At 37.0% G+C, this 23263-nt stretch overlaps 1 protein-coding gene across 2 annotated transcripts; it reads left to right on the top strand.

The window, feature by feature from the left end:
- The first annotated feature begins 116 nt into the window (after window positions 1-116).
- si:ch211-15d5.11 (oxidation resistance protein 1) lies at window positions 117-23261 on the top strand. Of its 2 annotated transcripts, XM_066671691.1 has the most exons (18): window positions 117-190; window positions 2156-2311; window positions 5254-5367; window positions 6006-6212; window positions 6669-6838; window positions 8370-8443; window positions 11282-11386; window positions 12233-12361; window positions 13270-13401; window positions 13554-13738; window positions 14456-14820; window positions 17633-17774; window positions 17904-18087; window positions 19165-19281; window positions 20074-20226; window positions 20396-20491; window positions 21524-21597; window positions 21757-23261. In XM_066671691.1, the coding sequence occupies exons 4-18, from the start codon at window positions 6151-6153 to the stop codon at window positions 21890-21892; spliced, it is 2124 nt and encodes a 707-aa protein (XP_066527788.1). In that variant the 5' UTR covers window positions 117-190; window positions 2156-2311; window positions 5254-5367; window positions 6006-6150; the 3' UTR covers window positions 21893-23261. The 2 variants fall into 2 exon arrangements, with proteins under 2 accessions (XP_066527788.1, XP_066527779.1); XM_066671682.1 differs by lacking the exon at window positions 5254-5367.
- Window positions 23262-23263: the final 2 nt, after the last annotated feature.

Consider the following 23263-nt stretch of genomic DNA (forward strand, 5'->3'; position numbering starts at 1 on the left):
TGGTCCGTTTCGGTAAATGTAAATCACAACATCCAATCAAATGCGGCCCTCGTAGAGAGTGCTCGACAAAATAAAAGTCAGATAACTTGTTTAACTAAAGGCAACAGTGCATCTTTAGTGCTCATTCATTAACTTTAAACAGGCGAATTCAGACAGCCAGTGTTTCTGACATCATACATCTAAGAATTGGGTAGGACTCTCACACCAGACAAATGGTGGAGGATATATATATATATTTCTTCATTTTCAGTTCAGTCAGAGCCAGTTAAAGACTCATAAGCAGGTCAACAATCTTTTGATATCTTTGTGGATATATTTGTGTTTTATAAATAATTTTATAATTCAACCTGGGATACAGAGCGACATAGGCAGAATGACATGTTTGACCACATTCTTTTGAGCCCTGTATGTCTACTACACACTCTCATTGAGAAACAACTGGTATAGGTATATAGTACTGAGGACAGTGAGGCAGAGAGAAAAGCAGGAGAGAATGAGATTTGTTCAGTTTCTTTCCTGTGTCCATAAAATGCTGTATATATTGTTCATTTTAATTATAAGGCCAAACAGCTGCACATCCTCCGCATAGTCGTTTCTATATCATAAACAACTTCATGAAGGTAAATTTAACCTAGTTTATCAATTAGGTCTTTGATAAAAAGCTGGGATGCAAAATGGAAATAAAAACAAAATGCCATTATGTGAAAATCTTTTAGATCCTATATATAATTGATAATATTACAAAGGCAACATTTTAAATGTAGAATCTGAGAAAGTTCATTGTTTTGAGTTGTTTTTTAAATATTTGCCCATTTTGAATTCCTAACCCACATTTACATGTCTGCTGTTACACAGAATTTTGGGGAGAAAAATACACATTTTCCCCTGAGTATGTATAATTGACAAGCTGATTCTCTAGTCACTAGCTCTTGCTAAATCGTAATAGCATTAGCATTGCAACTTCTGTCATATGATGTTAAATTGTTTGCAAATTTAATCACGTCACTTACTGATGTGTAAACTACCCAAAAACAACCCAATCTCATTCATGAATCTAAAATTAGCAATCAGCGCGCACACACACACACACACCCACAAACAAATGTTTCAAGTATAATGCAATTAATGTCCCTGTAGTACTTGGTAACTACTAACTATATATATACTAACTATATATACTAACCTGAACCTGTTAAATTTAATGAGATTAGATCAGTGTGATAATTCATAATGTACATTATACATTTATTACTGACATAGGATAAAAAAATAAAACTGTTAAAATAAGATTTTTTAAACTGTTAAAACATGTATTTATAATAAACTGTGGGGTTGTGACTATATAACACTCATTTTTCATTTTGGCCCTGAGTAACTATTGGTAAATTGGCACAGGATTGCTGAAGTGTCTGGGGGCCATGGGTTTGATCCTGGCCTCTCTGTTTGTGTGGAGTTTGCCCACTGCGTGAGTTATTTCCAGATGCTCCTATTTCTTCCACAATAAAAAGCACATGATTTGTCAAATAGCTATGCCAAACTGTCATCAGCTGTGAATGTGTGAGCGACCAGGTGAGTGTACAAATGAAAAATTCACTGGTCCCCTCCCTAGGGTGTTTTTTTTTTTGCACCCAGAGATTCTGGGTGGGCTCCAGACCGACAACGCAGCACAGGATGTTATGTTATGTTGCATTCAAGTTCTTCTTGGAAGTTCCTATTTATGAGTCTCCATGTGATAGATACAACATGCCCAAAAAACAAGTGCTTTTTGGGTGGAGGAAAATGGGTTCCATAGGACCCCCCCCCCCCCCCTTTTTTTTTTTTACTTATTTTTTCTTCTTTATTTTTTTAATTCATCAGACACAGAAAGTTTATTTTTATTTACTGAAAGAAAATGAAATGATTAGGACATTAGGCTAGTAATGTATTTAATCTTTTATAATTGAACACGGCTTGAAGGCAGCTTTACAGAAAATTTGTAAAAAAAAAAAATACATACATCACATTTATTTACTAATGGCGTATACATAAATTATGAATGAAATATTTCCATTGATCCCATTGTTAAAACATGTAATTTAATCACTGTGTGACCGAGACACTTTCACATATTGCTGGTGTGTGTGTTCTATTCCTCTTTCTATTTTTTTTTCTATAGTGAGAGTAATCCAGTAGGAGGCGGTGTGCTCTAATGCTTCAACGTAGACCCCGTGATTATTGCTCTCAACAGAAGAAGGAGGAGGATGACTGTATTCATCTCGGTCTCAAACACTCCGCAGCCTCCTGGAGATTAGTCGGGTACCGTAATGGAGAGGTTAGTTATCTGTGCCTTTTTAACTCTGTTGTAAATTGCTGTGAAGTGTTATAACGTTCAGTGGTGGCAAAAATATGGCGCGGTTCTCTATGAGTTACATAACAGCTTTCAGCTTCTTTTTAAAATTATTATTATTTTGCATTTGTTTAGGTTTTCATCCCTCTAAAGAAAACGGGACTATATGTAGCTGCCTGAGATGGCCGTTGATTTTAATTGCTAATTTGCAGAGCTGTTTTTTTCTTTTGCTCTAGTTTTGATTTTGTTTTGTTTTTTTGTTTGCTTGTTTATTCACACAGTGGAGGCCCATTACAGGTTTATAAAAAGCCGTGGTATGCTGCGTTATGTAAAAATATTAAGACAGAAACAGTGAAGCTGATGGAGCGTATAAGTAGTGTAGTCGAAACTGGCCTCTCATTCGGTTTTCTCCGTTCCTCCTTAAATGGTGCTGCACCTACGGCCTCAGAGAGTAATATTAAATGCTGCACAATTTAAGGCATTCTTGGATGGAAAATATAATTCTAAAAAGAAGCAAATTTTAGCCTAATTTTCTAAACCATTATTTTATTTCCACAAAATGACACAAATGCCACTAAATACACAAATGTATTTAGTTTAATATATAAGTACCCAAAAATGAAAAATTATCAGATCCAAAAACTCAGGTATCAAGTTTCCTAATGATTCAATTCAGTTTGTCATTTTTGACATTTTTGCCCTAAAATATATCGTGTACTCAGCAATAATCCAGAATTAAATAAAACTAATTTAAATTAAACAAAGAGAACTAGCCCTAGAAAAAAAAATCCACTGTTTCCAATAGGAAAGATTCACAAATAAATGTGAATTAATAAACTAATTTACATAGAAAATGTTAAACTTTTCTGGTAATACAAGGGAAATCTGTTGTAAAAACATTTGCTTATTGTCTTGTACAGCAGTTCTTTATTTGTGTATGGAGTTGACTTTTCAAGCTTAAAGTCTAGGAAATGTTCCTTCTGTTTGTGTAACCTTTAAAAAATAAAGTAAATAAAATTTAAAAATATATTTTTGGGAGCTAGCTGTGTAAAATGTTAGTTATGTATGTAACAATCATTCTGTGAATACTAGCAGACTGCCAGAGGGTGGTTTCAGCTAATGGATTGTTTCTTAACACGTAGCCCAGATCGACACTTATGCCAAGAAATGCATGTATGATCTGCTCCACCCTATAACCTTGCACCACACATGTCTTTCTCACATAACCACACTATTTTTGAGTGACAAATGGCTCTGACATAAACCTGTCATAATAATTATATTATTGACTGATTATACAAAATATTGACATTTCCACAGTAATTTTTGCTGACCTCAGTATTGCCCATTTTGTTTACTGGTGTCTTTGTTTACATAAGAAATCTTGCTAAAAGTTCATTGCTCTTTAAAGGTGTGCACTGTTATACTATCATTATATCAGTGACATAAAATGGTCTTAAAATTATAATAATATTGTTTATCCCAATTATGTCTCGGACAATATATCGACCAAAAACAATGGCTCTTGTGATAGGCCTAGTCCTGACAGGTCCTTCTTATGTATTCCTGGCACCTTAGCAATATCGGAGTGCCTCTTCTATATAGCAGGCAAAAAGGACAGTCAGCATTAGCCCTGGTCATACCAGGAAATCCAAAGCAGGACATCTAAGAGGAGGGGTATCAGGGGAAAGCAATAAGCAAGTAACTTGGCTAATCGCGTGCCAGTGCACCCAGGCCAATCATTCATCCTGGTTCATTCAAGAAAACTACTAAGTGCTGTGTGTTGTTTCCCTGCTGGCAAAAAGGTCCACTGCTATCTCCGCATAACGTTTCCAAATCTGGTGCAGTACATTTGGGTTCAGATGCCTCTCCTTGTACGAAGTGACACAGGGCAAGAAATATAGCACTTATCTCCAACAGATTTATATGTTCTGCATCATGGCGAGGGTTTCATAAACCCTGAATGGCTCTGCTTTTATACCGCACCCCAGCTTCAGTGAAGTGTCTGCGGTAACCACTTCCCTGTGTATGGGCAGAATCTAGCTGTATATGCGCCATTAATAAGAGTGGCATTGCTATATTCTGAAAGCAGACAAACATACTCGATTAACAGTCACTAGCACATGTTTGTGCCAAACTGAATCAAGGCCTAGCTGCAAAGCTGCATTGTCCAAATCTGTAGTGGCTGCAGTTCCAGCAGGCCAAGTGGCTGGATTTGAGCAGCAGCTGTAAGCGTCCATTGAATATGCAAGAGCAGGCTGTAGCAGACATGAAGCCTCAGGCGGATTCACACTGCCAGGTTCAGCATGCAGCATGTCAATTATGTGCTTCAGCAACAGTTCTGCAGTCATCACCCTTGAATTCAGGACAATGTCTATGAGCTGAGGAGATTGGCTTGGAGACAGTGAGCTTTTCTCCAAATAGACTGAAAACCGCGGTTCTCTGACATACAGCTGCGGAGCTCTGATGATTGTGAGAGCATGTTTGAGTAGGGAAATGTATCTGCCAGTTGTCCAAGTAAGGCAGAACTTTCATGCCCACATCCATGATGGGAGATCACTTTATGCATGCATCTAGAGTTAGAAAAACTCAGAGTCAAGGACAATGACATGTGTTAGAGTGGGGGTGCAACATAGGGGCTGGTGGGCAATGGGTAGAGCCAGGGCTCTTGGGGGCATCACTCCTCAAGGTGAGCAGAGAATCGGTAGCTGGAGTAGAGACTGCATGATCGTCCAGACAATACATTCTTAATGGAGATATGCCTTAGAGGAAACATTCAACAAAAAACACAATTTTAAATTAAGTTTTTTATTAAAATTTGAGGATGTTTCCTCACCGTTTGCAAGCCCTCCAAATCTGTTTGCATGCTCAAATCAGTCTAATGTTTTTACGAAGCCCAGATGAAAATGTTTTGTGTTTTTGTCCAGTGTGCTAGGCTTTCACTCTCTGCTCACAGCAATGAAAGGGCGTCTGGAGTTTTTTAGAAAACAGAGAGAACAAACTGATATGAGGACATTGCTCTATTCCTGCTCCATATGTGGGTAATACTGACTTATTTTTACTGTTTTAAATTACTTGAGTTGGATATGTCTCCAAATCCAGGAGGTAGCTAATTGCATGAAAGTACTACAAAACTAAACAACACAAGTTACAAATGCGTTTTTTTGTGATATTTCGAACAGGGAATATAAACTTACAGACAAGTTAAACTTCAGCCACATACATGGAGCTTCTGAATGTAAACAAACCAGAGAGAACAGCATTTCCCCACAATTGTAGATGATGTATGAATATTTGTAGTGGATGGTGAGCTAACCATGGTGCCCTTTTTATAGGGTGACGCACATCGTAAATTACTTTGTTAGCCTAAGTCTTGATCATTGCTACGTGCTAGGGAGCCATCCATGGGGAACCAACCATCCATCTGTCGGTCAGGAGACATGAAATAGAAGTTTTTGTTTCATTAGTTAATAAATGCAGGAAAGCAGATAGCCGATATTACTGCTAGTAATCTAAAAACCTACTGGTTCATTCATTTTCGTGCTGATAAGTGTCTTGCATATGCACAGTAATTGTATCTGCTTTGTGTCTTTAGCCTCTGTATTCCAATACGTGCATGTTTGATAGTTTTAGACAAAGTGGACAGTATCTCTCTAAACACTCTGGCATTTCATTTTAGGTATTTTTGTCGATTGATGATAACAAAGGAAAAGAGAAAAAAATGCATCCTTCTGCAGGAATGGTAGAGAACTGCTATGTCACCAATTTCATCCACTGAAGACCTCAAGGGACTGGCCTGCTCCTAGCCATCAGCTCCAACAAAAATGGACTACAAGCAGCATCAAGACAAGACAAGAGCCAACTACTTTAGCAATGTCAAAAACAGGCCAGTTCTTCCTAGTCATATGCAAAATTATTTTTTCCACACATTTTTGCTGCATTTCTGACTAAATTTCAAATAATTACTTCAGATTGCTTAAAAAATAGAGTTATGTTGGATATTATGCATTTTCTTTTATTAAATTCTTCAGACTAAGGAAACTAAAACTGGTTGACATAGTTTAAAGAAGGATCCCAAATAAGCCCATAAGTTTTACCTTTATTTTAGTGCCTGTACAGAACCTTAAGAGGCTGTTAATATTGGCTAATGTAATGATATATTGTTGTCATTCTAAGACATATTATTTAGTTTGTGTCATAATTGCCATCAGCACTTCTGTAACACTGACCAAAGATGAGTGTCTTACTAGAGAGATTGTGTCTTCTCTTTATTGATTATTTAATATGTATGTTATTCATATAAATGTCAATAACAACACGCTGTTTTTGCATCTACACACAGGCTAGGCTCCAGGCTGCCTCCAGGCGTCACCCAGCCTCCAGGCTTCATAACAAGGCCTTGGGATGCCACCTCCTGCACCAATAGAGCCCGGGACATTCTGAAAACAGCAGAGGGCAACATCGGACGTCATCACATACGCAACCCCAAACTGAGGCAGTACTACCTTAAAGGTGAGAGGGTTAACCCTTATTAGTATGGAGTCTTTAGACATACGTAGTTGTTACATAGATTATTACATAGTTAATAATGATTTGCTTTTACTTTCAGTGCGTATTTTAATGCAAAACACTCGTGTGACTCTACGTTTTTTTTTTACCATTTTCAGCTGCTTCAACTTTGTGGACTGATGCCAATATTTGATCATTTTTTTATGTATACATATACTAATGCTGAAAGCTAAACATGTAAGAAAAGTAGAAGCTACATCCAGTTACATTAAGATATCAAGCTTTCTGCTATTCAGTATCAGTTCAGCACAAATGTGTCTCAGCAGTATATGATACTGATCATTTATTAATGCAATTATGAGCTGGTAATGATATGAATCACATATAACAAACCAAACTTGCACTTGTTGATGATATCCCAGCAATAGGTGTAGATTTACCAAGAAGCTTTTATAACTGCATTATGTTGTTTATACAAAATGTAGGGAGTCATTTATTACCTGTATTTATATTTGTATAATTTAAGTTAAACAGCATCTGCTTTGACTCTGCTGAACTGAGTCCTCTGAATGTGACACCAAATATGGTGCAACCAATAATTGTTTGTGTGTGTGTGAGACAGTGTGTGTGTGTGTGTGTGTGAGAGAGAGACTACATTATGTTCAGTGCCATATCCTTCATATTGAAATAGCCTTGTAGTTATAGCAACGTTTTATGTAGTGAACGGAATTTCAAGTAAAATTTACAATGATTTACAACAATGATTTTGAAAAAAAAAATGCATATGTTAAATAAAGTCTCTAATGACCTTTGTAGTTGCAGTTGACTTATTGCTTTACATAACCAGCAATCTGATTGGTCCTTATTGTTGGAGGGTGGGACTTTATCCGTTAACAGCAAGCTTATAGGCTCTTTATGCTGAAGGATTTGAACCATGTTCAGCGTTATGAAATTTTAAACCCGTAATCGTTCCCTTATTTTTACCTAAGATTTTGGTTTTGACTCACACAACACTGTCGTCCTGAAAGTGTCTCAAAAGAGCTTTTATCACGTTTTATCACGTATTTGTACTGATCCCAGGAAAGCGGTGTCTGGAGCCCTGTCCTATGTTTGTCACTGGAGTCACAGGGCTCATCACAATGCACAGGTTTGATTGGCTGAGTAGCCCCACGTGATATGCAGAAACGCAAGTGATAAGTCTGGTAATCTCCTGGAGCGCTAAACCAGAACCATAATGACTAGAAGAGTCACACCATTTAAAAAAGCACTCTGTTAAAAATTAAACAGCTCTTAATAGTTTATCGTTTACAGGTCCATGTCCGGATAGGACAGCGTCTGGGTCCGGACTCGGACCGCGGGCCGCCTATTCGTGACTCCTGTTATAAGACAAAGCACGTTTCTGGTATTTATTAATGTATTAATCAAACAAATGAAACTAATGAAATAAATGGAATTATAGTAGACATAACCAGTGGCTGGTGAATAATATGGGTTTTTTTAAGGTAAACTTCTTTTTGTTTGTTTGACCTCACAGAGGCAGCTTTCCCATCTGAAACAACAAAGACATTGGACTCATTAGTTGAATCAAGCAGGAAAAATGTGCAAGGGGTGAGTAGCCTCTCTCGCTCTCGCTCTCTCTCTCTCGCTCATACCCCTCAATATTAAAATTTCACCAGCTGTTCAATTATGCAGAATTTTTTTTTTAATGACTGTTGTGACTCAGTATTGAAGAAAACAATTCAGTTATTTGTAGTAGTACTAGTTGTGATAATTTTTAAATGGCTATATTTTGGTCCAAAAATTGCACTCAGATTTCATTGATTATTAACATAATCACACACACGCATACTGTCAGTCACACCCTCATATTTCCCAGATTAAGAACAGCCACCTCAACAGATATTATGAGCTTTAGGTTACATCATATTGAAACTCACATCAGACTGTTGAGCAAAGGTCAGTGAAATGCTGTGAGCTGCCACTGCATTGATTTGAACACATTCGTTATACATTAGAATTTATGTACCTTCAGAGATTTCTGCATAAGCTTCATAATGGAACTGAAAGGTCCAGAAAGGCTCTGGTAAAGTTACTTGTGTTTATTGTGTTCATAATTTAATTTGTTTTACTTATTTAACATGTACTATGATACTGGGGTGGATACCTGCAACAGAAACATCAGCCAATAACTAGTTATAATGCTATTATTATCTATATATATCTATTTATAAGACCAAGATCCCCCACAGAAAATTGTTAAGCAAATATGTGATTAAGACTAGTTTCAGATTGTGTTGTTTTACTTTTAAAGTTTAAGGTGGCTAATCTGCTCTAGTTACTACTAGATTACTTTAACTTTTTGTTTTAGTTAAAGTAGTTAAGTTTTTAGTTAAGAAAATAGAATCTTAGACATTGATTTTTTTCTGAACGTTGAATTATATACAGTAATAAGGATATACAATAATATCTTGTATAGTGTGGATTTATATATTACAAGCTATCCACAAACAGGCATTTATGGAGTATGTGTTGATTCTTCATCAGTAGTTAAATGATCAAGGATTATGTGAAATTAATTAATAAATGATATGTTTAATACAGGACATATCTATTGCCATATATAATATGAGGAGGATTCTTTGCCTCGCCAGCAACAAGGCGAAGGCAATCGTATCTAACCCCCGAGTGCTCCACTGGGTATTGTCAATAGGGACTCCAAATATAGCCAATAAGGGGCGTTGGTTCAGCCATTTATTAAAACAGCAGAGAGAGTAGAATACACAAGGCCCCAAAATCTCATCTATGTCCCCATTTACTCTTGTTCGCCTTGAGTGTAAAAATGAGAAGTGTCAGAATAGAGATTATCCATATAAAAGTACTGGTGGAAACATTCCTAGTATATATTTAAAACAGATTTGCTCAAAGTTTTCCAGGAGGTGGAAGTGTAAATGCGTCTGTCTCTCCATTTTTGTTAAATATTCACATTCAAACGCGCAAGTGTGGTGGAAAAACGCCAACAGGCAGTTGTCTGTGACCTATTTCAGCAGCCTGTTATTTGTCGTGCTGGATATGGACTAAATTGAACTTTACAAGAAGTGGGAAAACCAAATATTTCAGTATAAGTTAAAGTGGCAGTGCTTGAGTTTTTTTTTTTTAATTGAAAACAGTATATCCCTGATATTCCTGAAAATATTATAGCGAACTGTATCAAATGTATTGGTTGTGACTGTACATCTACTATTGTGGCACTACTTACAGCAGCATCTAACAGCAGCAACTTCAACTTGAAGCAAAATTTACACTGCTTACATATTTACCAGTGTCCCAAACCACATTTAACTGCACTTTACTATCTAGATTACTGAGAGGTCTTTTTAAAATAATTTTATACTCTATGAATAATATTATCTCTGTCAGTTCACTTTTACTTCTGTCTTGTTGTGGATGGGTTCCCCCTTATGAGTCTTGTTTTTTTCCAAGGTTCCTTCCTCATGTGCTGAGGGAGTTTTTCCTTGCCACTGTCACCCCTGTTGCTCATAGGAGGCTTGGACCAAGATCTCTGTAAAATTGCTTTGTGATTACTTCTGTTGTGAAAAGCACTATATAAATAACATTTGATTGATTGATTGATTGGTTCAGTAAATACTGGGAATAAAGCAGAAGTAATCTTGTGTACTGCTGTGAATGTTACACACATAACTAATGAAAAGTTTAAATAAAATTATGTTTACTGTTCACTGATAATGCAGTTTTCAACATAGAGTGGTTATGGTAAAAGTTAAATGAATTTATTTCCATTTTTTTTGAGAGATGGCAGTGAATAACTTGACATCTTCATATACTGAGATTTTCTTTTGCATCATAAATATTACAGACATCCTGTAGTAAAATAACATCATCTCACTCAACCAGATAAAAATAATCCCATCAGTATAAGGCTTAAGATTTTCTGTGGGTAATCAAGAAGATCAAAATGTGAAAATTGGTGTGAAAGTCTGAATTAACCAAAGAAGTGTTTTCATACTACAAGTGAACTGGACTGTTCATTGTGATCCAGCCTGAGAGAACCTTTTTTGGTTGGACCAAATTTTCAAAGGTGCCTTTCACATATGTTTTTTGTTTGTACCAAACTGAACAGTCCGAAAAAATCCGGAGTGATGCTATGTAGACAAATAGTTGTATAGACCTTATTTGCATTTGGCCTGTGTGTATCTTTGGCTTGTAATAAATTTTGCAAATACAATGTTTCCTCAATGCAAAACATAAAATTGCACTTTGGATGCCCCAAACAAGTCAGTCTCTCAAACATTCTCTCTTTTGTGTTCCCTATTGTGTTCTGAAGTGTGATCTGATTTTTTTTGGCAAATTTTGGACTGAGAACTTAGCTTTTTTTTTGTCTTTATGCTTAGAATATTTAGTAACTATAACCTTTTGTGTGTTTAACAGGTTCATCAGGAGGACACCGTGTTTAGTGTGAACTCACAGTTCATTGACAGACCAACAGGTACTATAGTACCTACAACTACCTGCTCTGCTCTCTCAACCAAACAGGTACATAAAAATGTAAACATATTCAAATATATAAATACTTGGATTTAATTTGACATTTTGATGAGAAAAAAGTTTAATCAGCAATATATTTAGCAATATAATTATTATCTGTGCCATTTATACAGGGGCACATATGATTTTTTATATGAATCACTATAAAGCATTTCCTTGTGGTACAGTTCCTGAACATGAGACATTGCTTATTTCAAAATACACTCACAAAGTCTGTCATAAGGCGGTGAGCAAGAACTACTCTTTATTTGGAAAAACTGAGCTGTTGGTGGATTTTCTATTTTTAACTTTTATATTCACCTTGTAGTGGAATATTTAAATGGAAATGTGGACTGTTCAGTTTCTGTCAGTCATCAAATTCTAAATTTGTTTAAATATTTACGAAATGCAATCATGTTGGTCAGTGAAACAGCTGGACATTTTTCTTCATGCTTTTGTTTCTTAAAGGTCAATTTTCAGATTCTTGTTTTATTTCATTTAACAAAATGTCTAAATGAGTGTGTAAAAACAGTTAAATATAATCAGCAACTGGTTTTGACTGTGTGCTGCCTTAAATTAGGTGATATATTCTTAAGGAACTGAAATACTTCCTGCCCCTTTCTATTCACTAGAATCTTATTTACATCACTCGTAATTTATGCATGTATTTCTCGTCTGATTTGCTCTGACTCTCCTCCTCCCCTCAGCTGTCAGCTCTGTGGTGACATCACAGGGGGGCGTACCCTCTTGCTGTGAAACTTTGAAAAGGGGAAGTGAAAGAGTTATTAGTAGCATTTTTAAGCAGCATGTGACACTGTGCTTTTTAACACAATGTCTTTGCTCACTGATCTCCAGCTCCTCAACCCTCAAATCAGGGCTTCATCTGCCCAAGGAATATGTCTGAGTGCGGAGCCCAGAAAAGATGTTGTGACCCCCACAACCCCAGTTTCTCCTTCAACAGATGCAGAATACGACAAGCTACTGGTAGGTGTTTTTATTCCCTTCTTCCTAACTATTATTTTTGCAACAGAGGAAATGTGAAAATGTGAGTGTGGTAACAAAGCCTAGTTTTTGATTGACCAATGTTTACTGGAGAATAAGAAAGCACATGCACTTTGTTTTCTTGATGAGAGCTTTTTGAGAGAGAACTGTAATGAGCACAATGAACTATGACTTTCAGCAGGGATTGTTTTGGAGCTGCAGTGTATTCTGTTTTACAGCTGATTCAGTTTTTGTTTTGTAGTTGGTTTGGCTGGTTACTGTGATCCTAACCCACATTCAGTGGTTTCTAGGTCAATTTAAGTAGATTCAGTGCCTTTAGCTCAAAGCAATCTTTAAGTTTAGTAGCAGGTGTTGTTGTGAATGAAATGGTCTTTTGTTTGGACCCTGTGTACATTTGGTGTGCACATTTATCCTAATGTGAGCTTAAATATTAAATCTCAGATAAATCTTTTTTTTTTTTTTTGGAGAGTGTTGTCTGATTATCTTAATATGCTTTAGGCTGAATACTAGGAAATAATTAATTACTGATTCTAAATATTGAGGAGAAAATAAAATAAATGGTACTACAGAAATAATACAAAATAATATAGTAATATTATTATTTATTATTATTGTTTTATTGTAATTATTGTAATGATATTACAATATCACAAGATAAATTCTGATATATATTACAAGATATGTAATGATATCTGTAATTATTACTAGCTTTGGAATGTGTAATAAGGCACATTAATGCAGAAAGACACCTGTGCAACATCTTATCATTGTTTTTGCCACTTTATGGAAATGTCTAGCAACTCACTTACACACTCACATTTAGCAAAATGCTACACAAGAGGTGCTTTGCATCAGTGACCTTGTGTATCCTCTACATTTATCACAATCAGGATGTGGAAGCTGTGCCAATGCCTGACGGACAGCTGTGCCTGTTGGCTCTCCCACCTGAGTGCACGAAGGAGGAGGGGTCAGCCGACATGCCTTACCTCAAGCTGTTCTGTCGCTTCATTACCGATCGGAAAGTGAGTACAGACTATACAAGCAGGGCTTTTAATCGTATCATTATAAACCAGATGTATAAAATGCATTAGAGGTTTCTTCACTCACAGTGACATGTGCATTTTTATTAAATAAAGCACTCTTTCTCACTCCCTCCCTCTCTTTCTCTCTCTAGGGTGTGGTCTCTGGAATTCTGCTGGTGACAAAGAATAAGATCTTCTTTGACCCTTATAAGTCCCTCCGCCTGGTTCAGGAGAATGGTTGTGAGGAGTACCTGTTCTCCTGCAGTGTGGACAACCTGGCATCTGTCAGCTTCTTCTCTGATATTTCCCATGTTCACTTCAGCCGATCCACTCAGAGGTGTGTATTTTAGTTAGAAAAAGGAAGGCTGTCCTCACAGAATTTCACACTTTTACAATTATACCGGCACTCTGGTTGGCATTTAATTGAAACTTGATAATACAATATGTGAGGCATTATTTGAATATTTGTGGAAAAAGTTGGGAGAGCCTGAGTGATATAGCTGTATAAGCACTGGCCCTGCCGTCACAAGATCACCAGTTCAATACCTGGTGATGCCTCAGCCATCCAAGGCAAGGAGTCCAAGAAAGCAAAATTGGCCTTGAACTCTGGTGGGTGGGATTGCACTCCCTCTATCCTCCATCACACAAACATGGCACTATCTAGTGCAGGAATCCTTGTTTTATGCAGCGTTCTCCTCCAGCACCTTAACAGGTGGTTGTATTAGTAGTCTGGAGAGTTTGGCACTGAACATTGCTGAAAGCTTTTGCTGCTGTGATTTACAAAAAAAATTGTTCTCTACACACAGTCATGTAGACTGTTGATTCGCAAATATCTTTTTTTTGGAGTTTGTAAACATCGGAACTGTGGTCAACTTACCCTGGTCTGGTGGCTGGTAAAAATGTATTGTGGTCATTTGGAATATGCTCCTAAGGAAATATCAGTTTTAAATGTGTAATATTTTTTAAAAATGTGTTTACAAATGTATAGAATGAGTGATGCTGTTTTAAATGAAACAGATCAGTAGTGACCCCTCCATCTTTAATGTTATTGTAGGTGGCAAGGTTGTAAGAAAGCCTCAAAGAAAAAAACCCCAAAGAAACCAAGCAAAGCGACTCACGATGTCACAGGTCAGTGCAGGATGGAGTCTGTTCCTGCTCTGGTGAGGTCAGTGACGTGGGACCTTCACTCGCCTCTTGGGGTGGCCACAGAGGCAAACATGGGTGAGGAGGAGGCTGGTGAGAGCACAGACATGGCAGAAGTAGAACAGCAGCTGGAGCAGCTTGCTCTACAGTCCAAAGCAGCTCTGCGGACGACTGCGCTAAGCAGCGCTGCCACGTTTTGCTGTGGAGGGACTAACAGTGAATTGGAGCGGGAACATAGTACAGAACAGCAACCATATTTGAAACAGCAGCTTTCAGGTAAATATGCAGTTGTCTTTGCATTATCCAGCTGAGAAATATCAAACTTTTTGTTGTAGTTGTTGTTGTTTTGTGACCTTGCATTTGCAAATAGTAGAACTATTAATCAGTTTTTCAGTAATGAGCTTACATAGAATTACTGTGCGCAGTCAGGAACGCACCCTAAACAGGGCACCACTCACAAACTCACACACATAGACTGTTCTGAATAATCAATCCACCTGCCAATATGTGCTTTGGGACTGTGGGAGGAAACCTATGGAAGCAAATCTGTCTCATCAGACTTTGAAATATTGCCACCTTTGAATTTGTAGCACTGAATTTTTTGCACTGAAATTATGCATCTGAATATAATTGCTCTTGAATAGAACTCATGAATTTTCAAGAACATGTTTTCACTGTTATTATTCAAGGTTAATACATTCAGATAAAAAAAATTCAAGCTCAAATTCGGTAGACGAAATTCAGACTCCAAAATGCGAGATACAAAAAATTCAGATACACATCCGGGATACAAAGGATGAGCAATCTATTTATTTGGATTTTCTCTTTCACCTTAAATGCTGCACTAGTTGCATTCTGTCGCCGCTTGATGGCGAAATACGAACACGACTTCCGTACCGTGGAAAAACTACACGTTTAGCTTCTTTCCACGGATATTATCTCTTTATTTTCGAAGTGTCTCAAAAATCTGAAAGTCTCACTAAAGACACAATATAACAGACTATTAATATCTTGAAGATGAAGAAATTTTACTGTGGAAATCTTTTGTAATGGCCCTGTGAACAGAGCATGGGATAATGGCAGAATGTGGAAACATGAACTTTGGAGTAAATGTCCTATGGCATTTTTATTCTTTAATTGTCAGATTATCAAGAATCTGAAATTGATTTTACAGAAGGTGTAATACAAATATAATATCCCAAAGTACAGGGTTTAATTCATTAAGTTGTTTGTTTAAACACTGAATGTCAGTGTGTATATTAACAATGTCTGGTTATTTCTAATATTGTTATAAATATTTATATAGAAATTTGTGTTTGTAGATTATTTATTTGTTGTAACAATGCTTCTTGGCAATAAATTTTATACCGTTGAAAAGCCTGTTAATTTCCCTTTTCAATGGAGCCACATTTGTAAGGAACATGCATTTGTGGGAGGAGCAGTAGAGCTGAGTGTGTGGGTTGTACCCATGAAAAATATTTTCACATGACTGTATACCCACAGTTCATGCTTCCACATATTCATCACATGCTATGTTCACAGGGCCATTACAAAAAAAAAATTTCTTCATCTTCAGGATATTAATAGTCTGTTATGTTGTGTCTTTAGTGAGCCTTTCAGATTTTTGAGACACTTGAAAATAAAGAGATAAAATCCACGGAAGGAAGTTAAACGTGTAGTTTTCACAGAGTCAAAATAGGGTCAAAAAGATTTTGAGTTTGTAAAACAGTACTCACAAATGTAACAGACTTTGTAACTGCATTTGAGCAACTACATACATGTAAAACTAAAATCCACAAATGTACTGGAACGCACATATTTAAAATGACAACAACAATAATAATAACTTAAATTCACAAATGTGTTAAAAAGAAGATTTGCATTTGTAAATCAAATGTCGTGAATTTGTGAATCAGTACCTTCTCAAATGGCTTAAAATGTGCAAGAGCAAACCTTTTTAAGCTTCCAAATGTGACATTGGGTGTTTTTGAATGAGGTGGAAAAAATCCACACATTCGCATTCTCTGCTGCGTGTGCGAATCTCTTTTTACAGTTGCGGATTTAAGATCCAGTTTTGATGGCCAATTGGTGGACCAATAGGAAAGCGTTAGCTGGACCAATCAGATCGCAAGGTTTGTTTAACCAATCAGAACACTGATTTGCTGCTTTCAACCATAGCGATTTTCCACCAAAAGAACTCCGGTTTTTAAACTGATTCTGTTCCTGATTTTTGGAACCTTGGTTCTTTCCAGTGAACCGCATGTTCTACATGTTTAGAAGGGAATCAGGAATACGTCATGAGAGGGGGGATGCTGTGGCTGAGTTCAGAGCCGTCCTGCTGACCTTGTGAACAGCGAGAACAGAGAGAAACGTAACCAAGAGCTCAAATACAGTTATCGCCCAGTGGAGCTTGACGGGGTCAATTACAACGTTTCATATAAATAAATAATAGGAAAAAAAAAAACAGGAACACACCTCGTTTTTATGTGTTTCTGGTGCAGTTAAGCGCGATGCCATGCGTGTTGGTCAGAGCCACGGCTCTTGGTTACGTTTCTGTGTACTTTGAATTTTTTGTAACCCCTACAGCTTCCAATTTAGTAGGATAACTATTAAGTTGATCTTAAATTAAGTAGCTGAATCACACACAATAGCATGTCAACACACACATTCCATAGTTTTACAGGAAGAAGCAATGGTGAAGAGGAGGGGCCCCTTTCAGCCAACCCTCCAGGGCTTTATATCTGCCCCGCCTTAATCCAGTCAGCCAACCAGAGCACTGTACAAGCAGTAAATCAGCAGCAGCACCTGTGACATTTACTGAGAGAGGAGAGAAACACAGAAAACACACAAAAAAAGTCACTAGACTTAGTTAGTGAGCTTTCCTGTTGCACCACTGTGCCACCCTATGCTGAATTACTTTTAGCCCAGACTGCCTTTGAATATGGCACAATATGGAGCTGACTATCATAACAGGTCTTATTTTAAAGGCACAAATACAAAAAAAAAAAAAAAACGGTTTAGCTCGAGAATAAAAGAAGAAAATTAACAAAACTCTTATATAAAGGTCAGCTGCCTCTGTATTCTCCAGGCCAAGGTGGTGCCAGTTCCTTGATGTTTGTAAGGATGAGACAGAAGCCACAAGCCATGAAGAAGGTCTTTTCAGGATTGGAGCTGGGCAAACCAAAATCCACTCCCTCCAGGGATGCCTGGTTCACTCTTGGACAGGACAGGTCAGAATCTGTCTGTATCTGTATCAAGAAACATAACTGTTATATGAATTATTTTATTTGTATTTCTCCAGCTTGGGAGACTCCACACTGGTAATTTCCTCCTTGCTTTGTATTTTTTGACGGGTGCAGTTCAGACGAGCTCTATGCCTACCTGACTCAGCACAGGCCAGATCTGTGCATCTTGGAGGGAGGGGAGGATGAGGAGGCAGAGAGGGACGAAGACGATTTTGTGATTCTGGATGAAGGAGATGGGGGAGAAGAGGATGGTGAAGAGGATTCTCAGAGGGATGGACATACTGGGGATGAGTGGGAGGTCAGTGTGTTTTGTTAATTAACCTTCATTAGACTTGCTTATTTTTCAGTAGTGTTTCATATACTACTGTGTTTTAAATACAAATGAATAGAAATTACAGAAAAAATGATCAGGCTTTGAGAAACAAATTTTCAGTTGTAATGGTTTGTCATGGATCTCTTGATTGTCCAAAAGCAATGTCCTCATGTCTGGGTTCTGCAGGACACCTGTGTCAGTATGCATTATGTTTTAGTGAGAAACGGGGAATTGAATGTAGCAGATGAAGCATACTGTGGTGGTCATATGTGAGAGTGGTGTAAATATAGAGATATATGCAGGTGTGTTCTTGATGTATTAATGTCTCTGGTATGTGTGGTGGAAGGGGATGCACTTTTAAAGGAACCTCGTGCTTCTTATCAGCACAAAACGTTCGAGGCTTTTGTGATGGGTGCTTAAACACAACGTCACAGTATTATGGAGGTGTGCTTTATGCTGTTGCTGGCACAAAACCTTATATCTTCACAAGACTGACTTTATATGTTTAGGTTAAATTATTAGAGAATATACCCAAAGTAATTTTTGACCATTTCTACAGTGTAAACTGCAACTGGCATTTTTAATTTGTTTAAAAATGCAAGAATTGGCACAAAGGTATCTGTTTTACAGCAAAGATATTTATATTTATGTCTGAGATTAAACAGTATATATACAGTACTGTGCAGAAGTCTTAGGCACCTACGATATTGATATATATTTAAAGTAATGCCTTCCCAGTACATGTGGTGCTTGTATAAATTTGTATATAATCACAGTAAATACAAAAGAAGAAGAAAAATAATAAAAAATATATATATATATATCATTATTTATTAACCAGTAAGTACTGGATGATAACGTACTGGAATAATGTTATTTGGTTTTATTCTAATGTTGGGCGTTGTTTGTTTGATTTTCAGCAAATAAACACTTACTGCTCAGATAAATAGCTTTTTAAATCTCATAATCTCCGGTGCCTAAAACTTTTGCACAGTACTGTATGTATACACAAAAATATTTCATTGAATTAATATTTTATCCCATTCTTGTGTTTGTGTGTAGATGGTGTGTGTGGAGGAGAACAGGGGAAAGGGCTCTCTGTCTGTAGATATAGAACCAGATGGGCTGAGTGACATTCTGAAGCAGAGCCTCATACTGGACGCACAGCAAGTCATAGAGGTTTGAAAACATTGACATAGCAGACACGTTTAATACCAGAAAACTAATACCAGAACTATCTTACCTCAGGTGTTTTTGTGATTTGTAGCAAAAACTAAATGTGTTTGCTTGGATGTGCACCACTCTATTTTCCTGTACACATCTTATTACAATCCCCATTTATGGAAAAGTTTCATTATTTTGTAAAATACAATAAAAATAAGGAATGACTGTTTTTTTTATTTTCTCTTTGTAAAAATTACAAGGATAAGATTTCCAATGTTTTTCGCTGACCAACTCATGTTCTATAAAACAAACAAAACATTTATATAAAAAATTGATGTTAGATCCTCTTTTGTAAGTCGCTTTGGATAAAAGTGTCTGCCAAATGCATAAATGTAAATGTAACTCAAGCAAATTGTATCAAAGAAACATTCTGTGTCTGTTGTCTGGATGTATTTTGACTTTAGTGAAGATGACATTGAACATAACAAAAGTAAAATGTTAACACTGACCAAACAAAAAATTAGTAATAAGTTTCGACAACCAAAGTAAATAGCAAACTTTAAGCATTTGTAGCAAAATCGTATCACTAAGTATGAACGGTGCATGGCTCAAAAAAAGACTGACACGCTCCCAGCAAAATTAGACAAAAAAAAAAATCCCAGCATTAACATTTGGTTAGGTCCTGTCCAAGGTAGGTGTTCCTAATCCAGTGATCATTCAGTGTATAATACTAACAATGTAATTGACAAGTACTACCCTCAATACAATGAATTATTTATTAATTACAATATTGTTTTTATTCTGCAGCTCTCAGGTGAGATGCCCCCGCGGATAGTTGGTCACTCGTGGAGACTAGCCTACAGCACAAGCGGACATGGATTCAGCCTCAAAACTCTCTACAGGAAACTCAGTGTCTCAGACTCACCTGTTCTTCTGCTCATCAGAGATGACAATCAGCAGGTTAGTGGACAATTGCATAATATTTTATGTGAAATTTGGCTGTTAGTATTTTATCACTTTATATGAGTGACCTCATTGACTTACCACAGTCGTAAATACCCAGGGACACCAACAGGGTTGCACTAAACTTGTGGTTCTGTTCTTACTCTGTGTAAATTATGCCTCTCAGGTGTTCGGCAGTTTCCTTTCTCACCCACTGCAGACAAGTGAAAAATTTTATGGTACAGGCGAGACGTTCCTCTTCCTGCTTCACCCTCGTTTTAAGGTAAAAACATGTTTACACCACTACCACACCTCCCTGTGTGTGAGAACCTCCTGGTGTTTCTTCTTTAAACTCATGACAAAAAAGTTGAGTCTTAACGGGAATGTGGAACAGCGTGTTTGAGGGAAAATGACTGATGTTTGTAAGTGGCTGAAGTTTAACTTGCCCGTAATTGTTTGTTCACTGTTAGAATTATCACAGAAACAAATTTTTAACTCGAGTTTTGTTGCACTTTCGAGAGAGAGAGAGAGAGAGAGAGAGAGAGAGAGAGAGAGAGAAGAACAGGAACATGTGATTTTTATAAAAGCATTTTTTGATTACAATTGTGAACTATGCCCTTAAGGCAACTGGTTGGTCAAACAGTGTCATGAATGTAACTCATGTATGATTGCATTGATGTTACACAAGTCAGACCACGTGACTAATAACTTAACAAAAAGTAATTTACAATAATTTACAAAGTGTAGATGTCCGATGTTTGGACATCTTCTTTAAACCATCAAATAAGAGGATTTACCACTTTCACACTGCAGAGTGAAATAAGAGCAAAATCACAGCTTTTGTGTATGCGACCATGTCTCCTGTCTCTGTGGAAATTATGCATGTGGCTTGTATTTTTGGAAGTACTGTTTGTTCTGTGTGCACAAGAGTTTATTCAGAATGTGGTTTGGAATGATGAGTGTACCTTTTTGTTTATGGAGAGAAATCAATATGACATTTATATTTCTGTTTGTGTTTTGTTGTTCCAGTTGAGTTTCTGACAACAAAATTGAATAATATATTCTTTGTTTTTAAAGGTTCTGTACACAGAACTGAAATCTATGCATTTTCAGCTTGGTATGATTGTGGTATGACTGTATTACATATCAAATACTTGCACATCAGTGACACATTATTAACAGGGAAATGTAGAGCAAAGGGCAGAAATGGCAGCCAGTAGGGCCACTGTGGAACTAGGTTAAAAAATATCAAGACTATTTCTGTTTATTAACAATGTATGTCTTCCTTCCTCTGTCTTTGTTATGTCTTTCACAGTGTTTCCGCTGGACTGGTGAAAATACCTTCTTCATTAAAGGAGACCTGGACTCTTTTGCCATCGGTGGTGGGAGGTATAAACCAATTATGAATTTTTATTGTCAACTTTGTCACAGACTAAAAAAACACATTTAAAAATATACAAATTCCTCCCCCAATAAAGTTGATGTATAATTGTTTATTATGTGTTTCAAGATAATTTTATCTAATAATAAATATTTCTGTCTCTTCAGTGGTCACTTTGGCCTGTGGCTGGATGAGACACTCTACCTGGGCAGGAGCAGCCCCTGCTACACCTTCAATAACTGCAGCTTGTCTGAGACCAGTGATTTCAGGGTGATGGAGCTTGAGGCCTGGACCTTTTGGTGACCCTGTGGACCCCTAGATTGTCTCCAAAAACTTCACAGCTCTAAGGGCTTAATTTGAAGGAAGAGTGAAGTATGAAGAATGTACCTTAGTGGGCTCTAAAGCAGTTTAGCTGTGATATCATACTCCTCATACTGAGATGTTCATAGGCAAAGGCTCGTCCAAAAAGTTGTGACCACAGAGTACAGAATATCCATCAGTATAATGGAGTTTTCGTCTCTTGATAAGGAACCTTCAGCTTTAATGGTCTGAAAGAGTCTCTGGAGTTGAGTGCTATGTTGGGAAGGCTAATGGTAGTCACCTATTATTAGTATCACTGGTGCAAACTATTTCCTTGAATACAGTGTTTCACTGTTGGAATGGCTCAGAATGATGGTGTTTCTCTTTAAGCACCTGTAATTATTTGATCTGCCTCAGCCAAAAATGATTAAAACGGTTATGTTGGTGAAAAATCACTTGCAGTTTTAGCACTTACCCTAAAATTTTAACTCACCAGTTAAGACATGTTTGTGTTTGAAGGTTTTTTTTTCCCTTTAATTATTTGGTACATTTACAATGAAGCTCCAGTGTAAAAGTAATGAAGCAGGCTTCTGAAAACATACGTCTCTGCTGATTGTGAGGGGTAAGGGGTAACATTGTAAAGTTTTTTTGCCAGATAATAGCTAAACTTTATAAATCATTACATATTTCTCTCAGCTTTCCAGCTGCTTAAGGTGAGTGCTGCTTCAGTATTGTTACAGGGGCATAGGTCCAGCATAGAAACAGAACACCTGGAGGAATTTTATTTGTTTTGAGGTAATTAGGTCATGTTAATATCACACCTGAAATGTCTGGAAAAACAAAAAATGTGAATGGTGAACTTTGACAAGAGCAATGACTGTGACTCGCACTGAATATTTGCACATTGTGCACCTCTGGCTTACTCACATGACCAAGTAATCCACTGTAGATGAGCTTGCACGTGAAAACATCACTACTTGCATTGTTAGGTCAAACAATTTCTGCTGATTCCTCAGAGACTGCAGAACTTTTTCCACTTGTTATGTAACAATAGGAAGCTGCATTTATGAGCAGGGATGATACAAACCTACAGAAAGCATTTAAACTGTTCTTGAAAGGAAAAAACAGACACTCATTGTCATTGATGCAAAGCCCCACAAGTTATTTCAGTGCTATAAGCACCATCGTGTGGAGACTATTCAGCCTGCTAAATGTGATAAGTCAGGGTCATGAGATGTTTTGCACCGTAAAACATGGATTTTCGTGTACCTTGTTTGGTGGTCATCTGTGATTTTCCCAATGCACAAAATGATTTTTTTATGCACCATAAATACATGCAATTGACACATTAAACATTGTAACATATGCTTGAAT

This window comes from Hoplias malabaricus, chromosome 1, assembly GCF_029633855.1.
Source record: "Hoplias malabaricus isolate fHopMal1 chromosome 1, fHopMal1.hap1, whole genome shotgun sequence".
In the NCBI taxonomy this organism is placed as follows: Eukaryota; Metazoa; Chordata; class Actinopteri; order Characiformes; family Erythrinidae; genus Hoplias; species Hoplias malabaricus.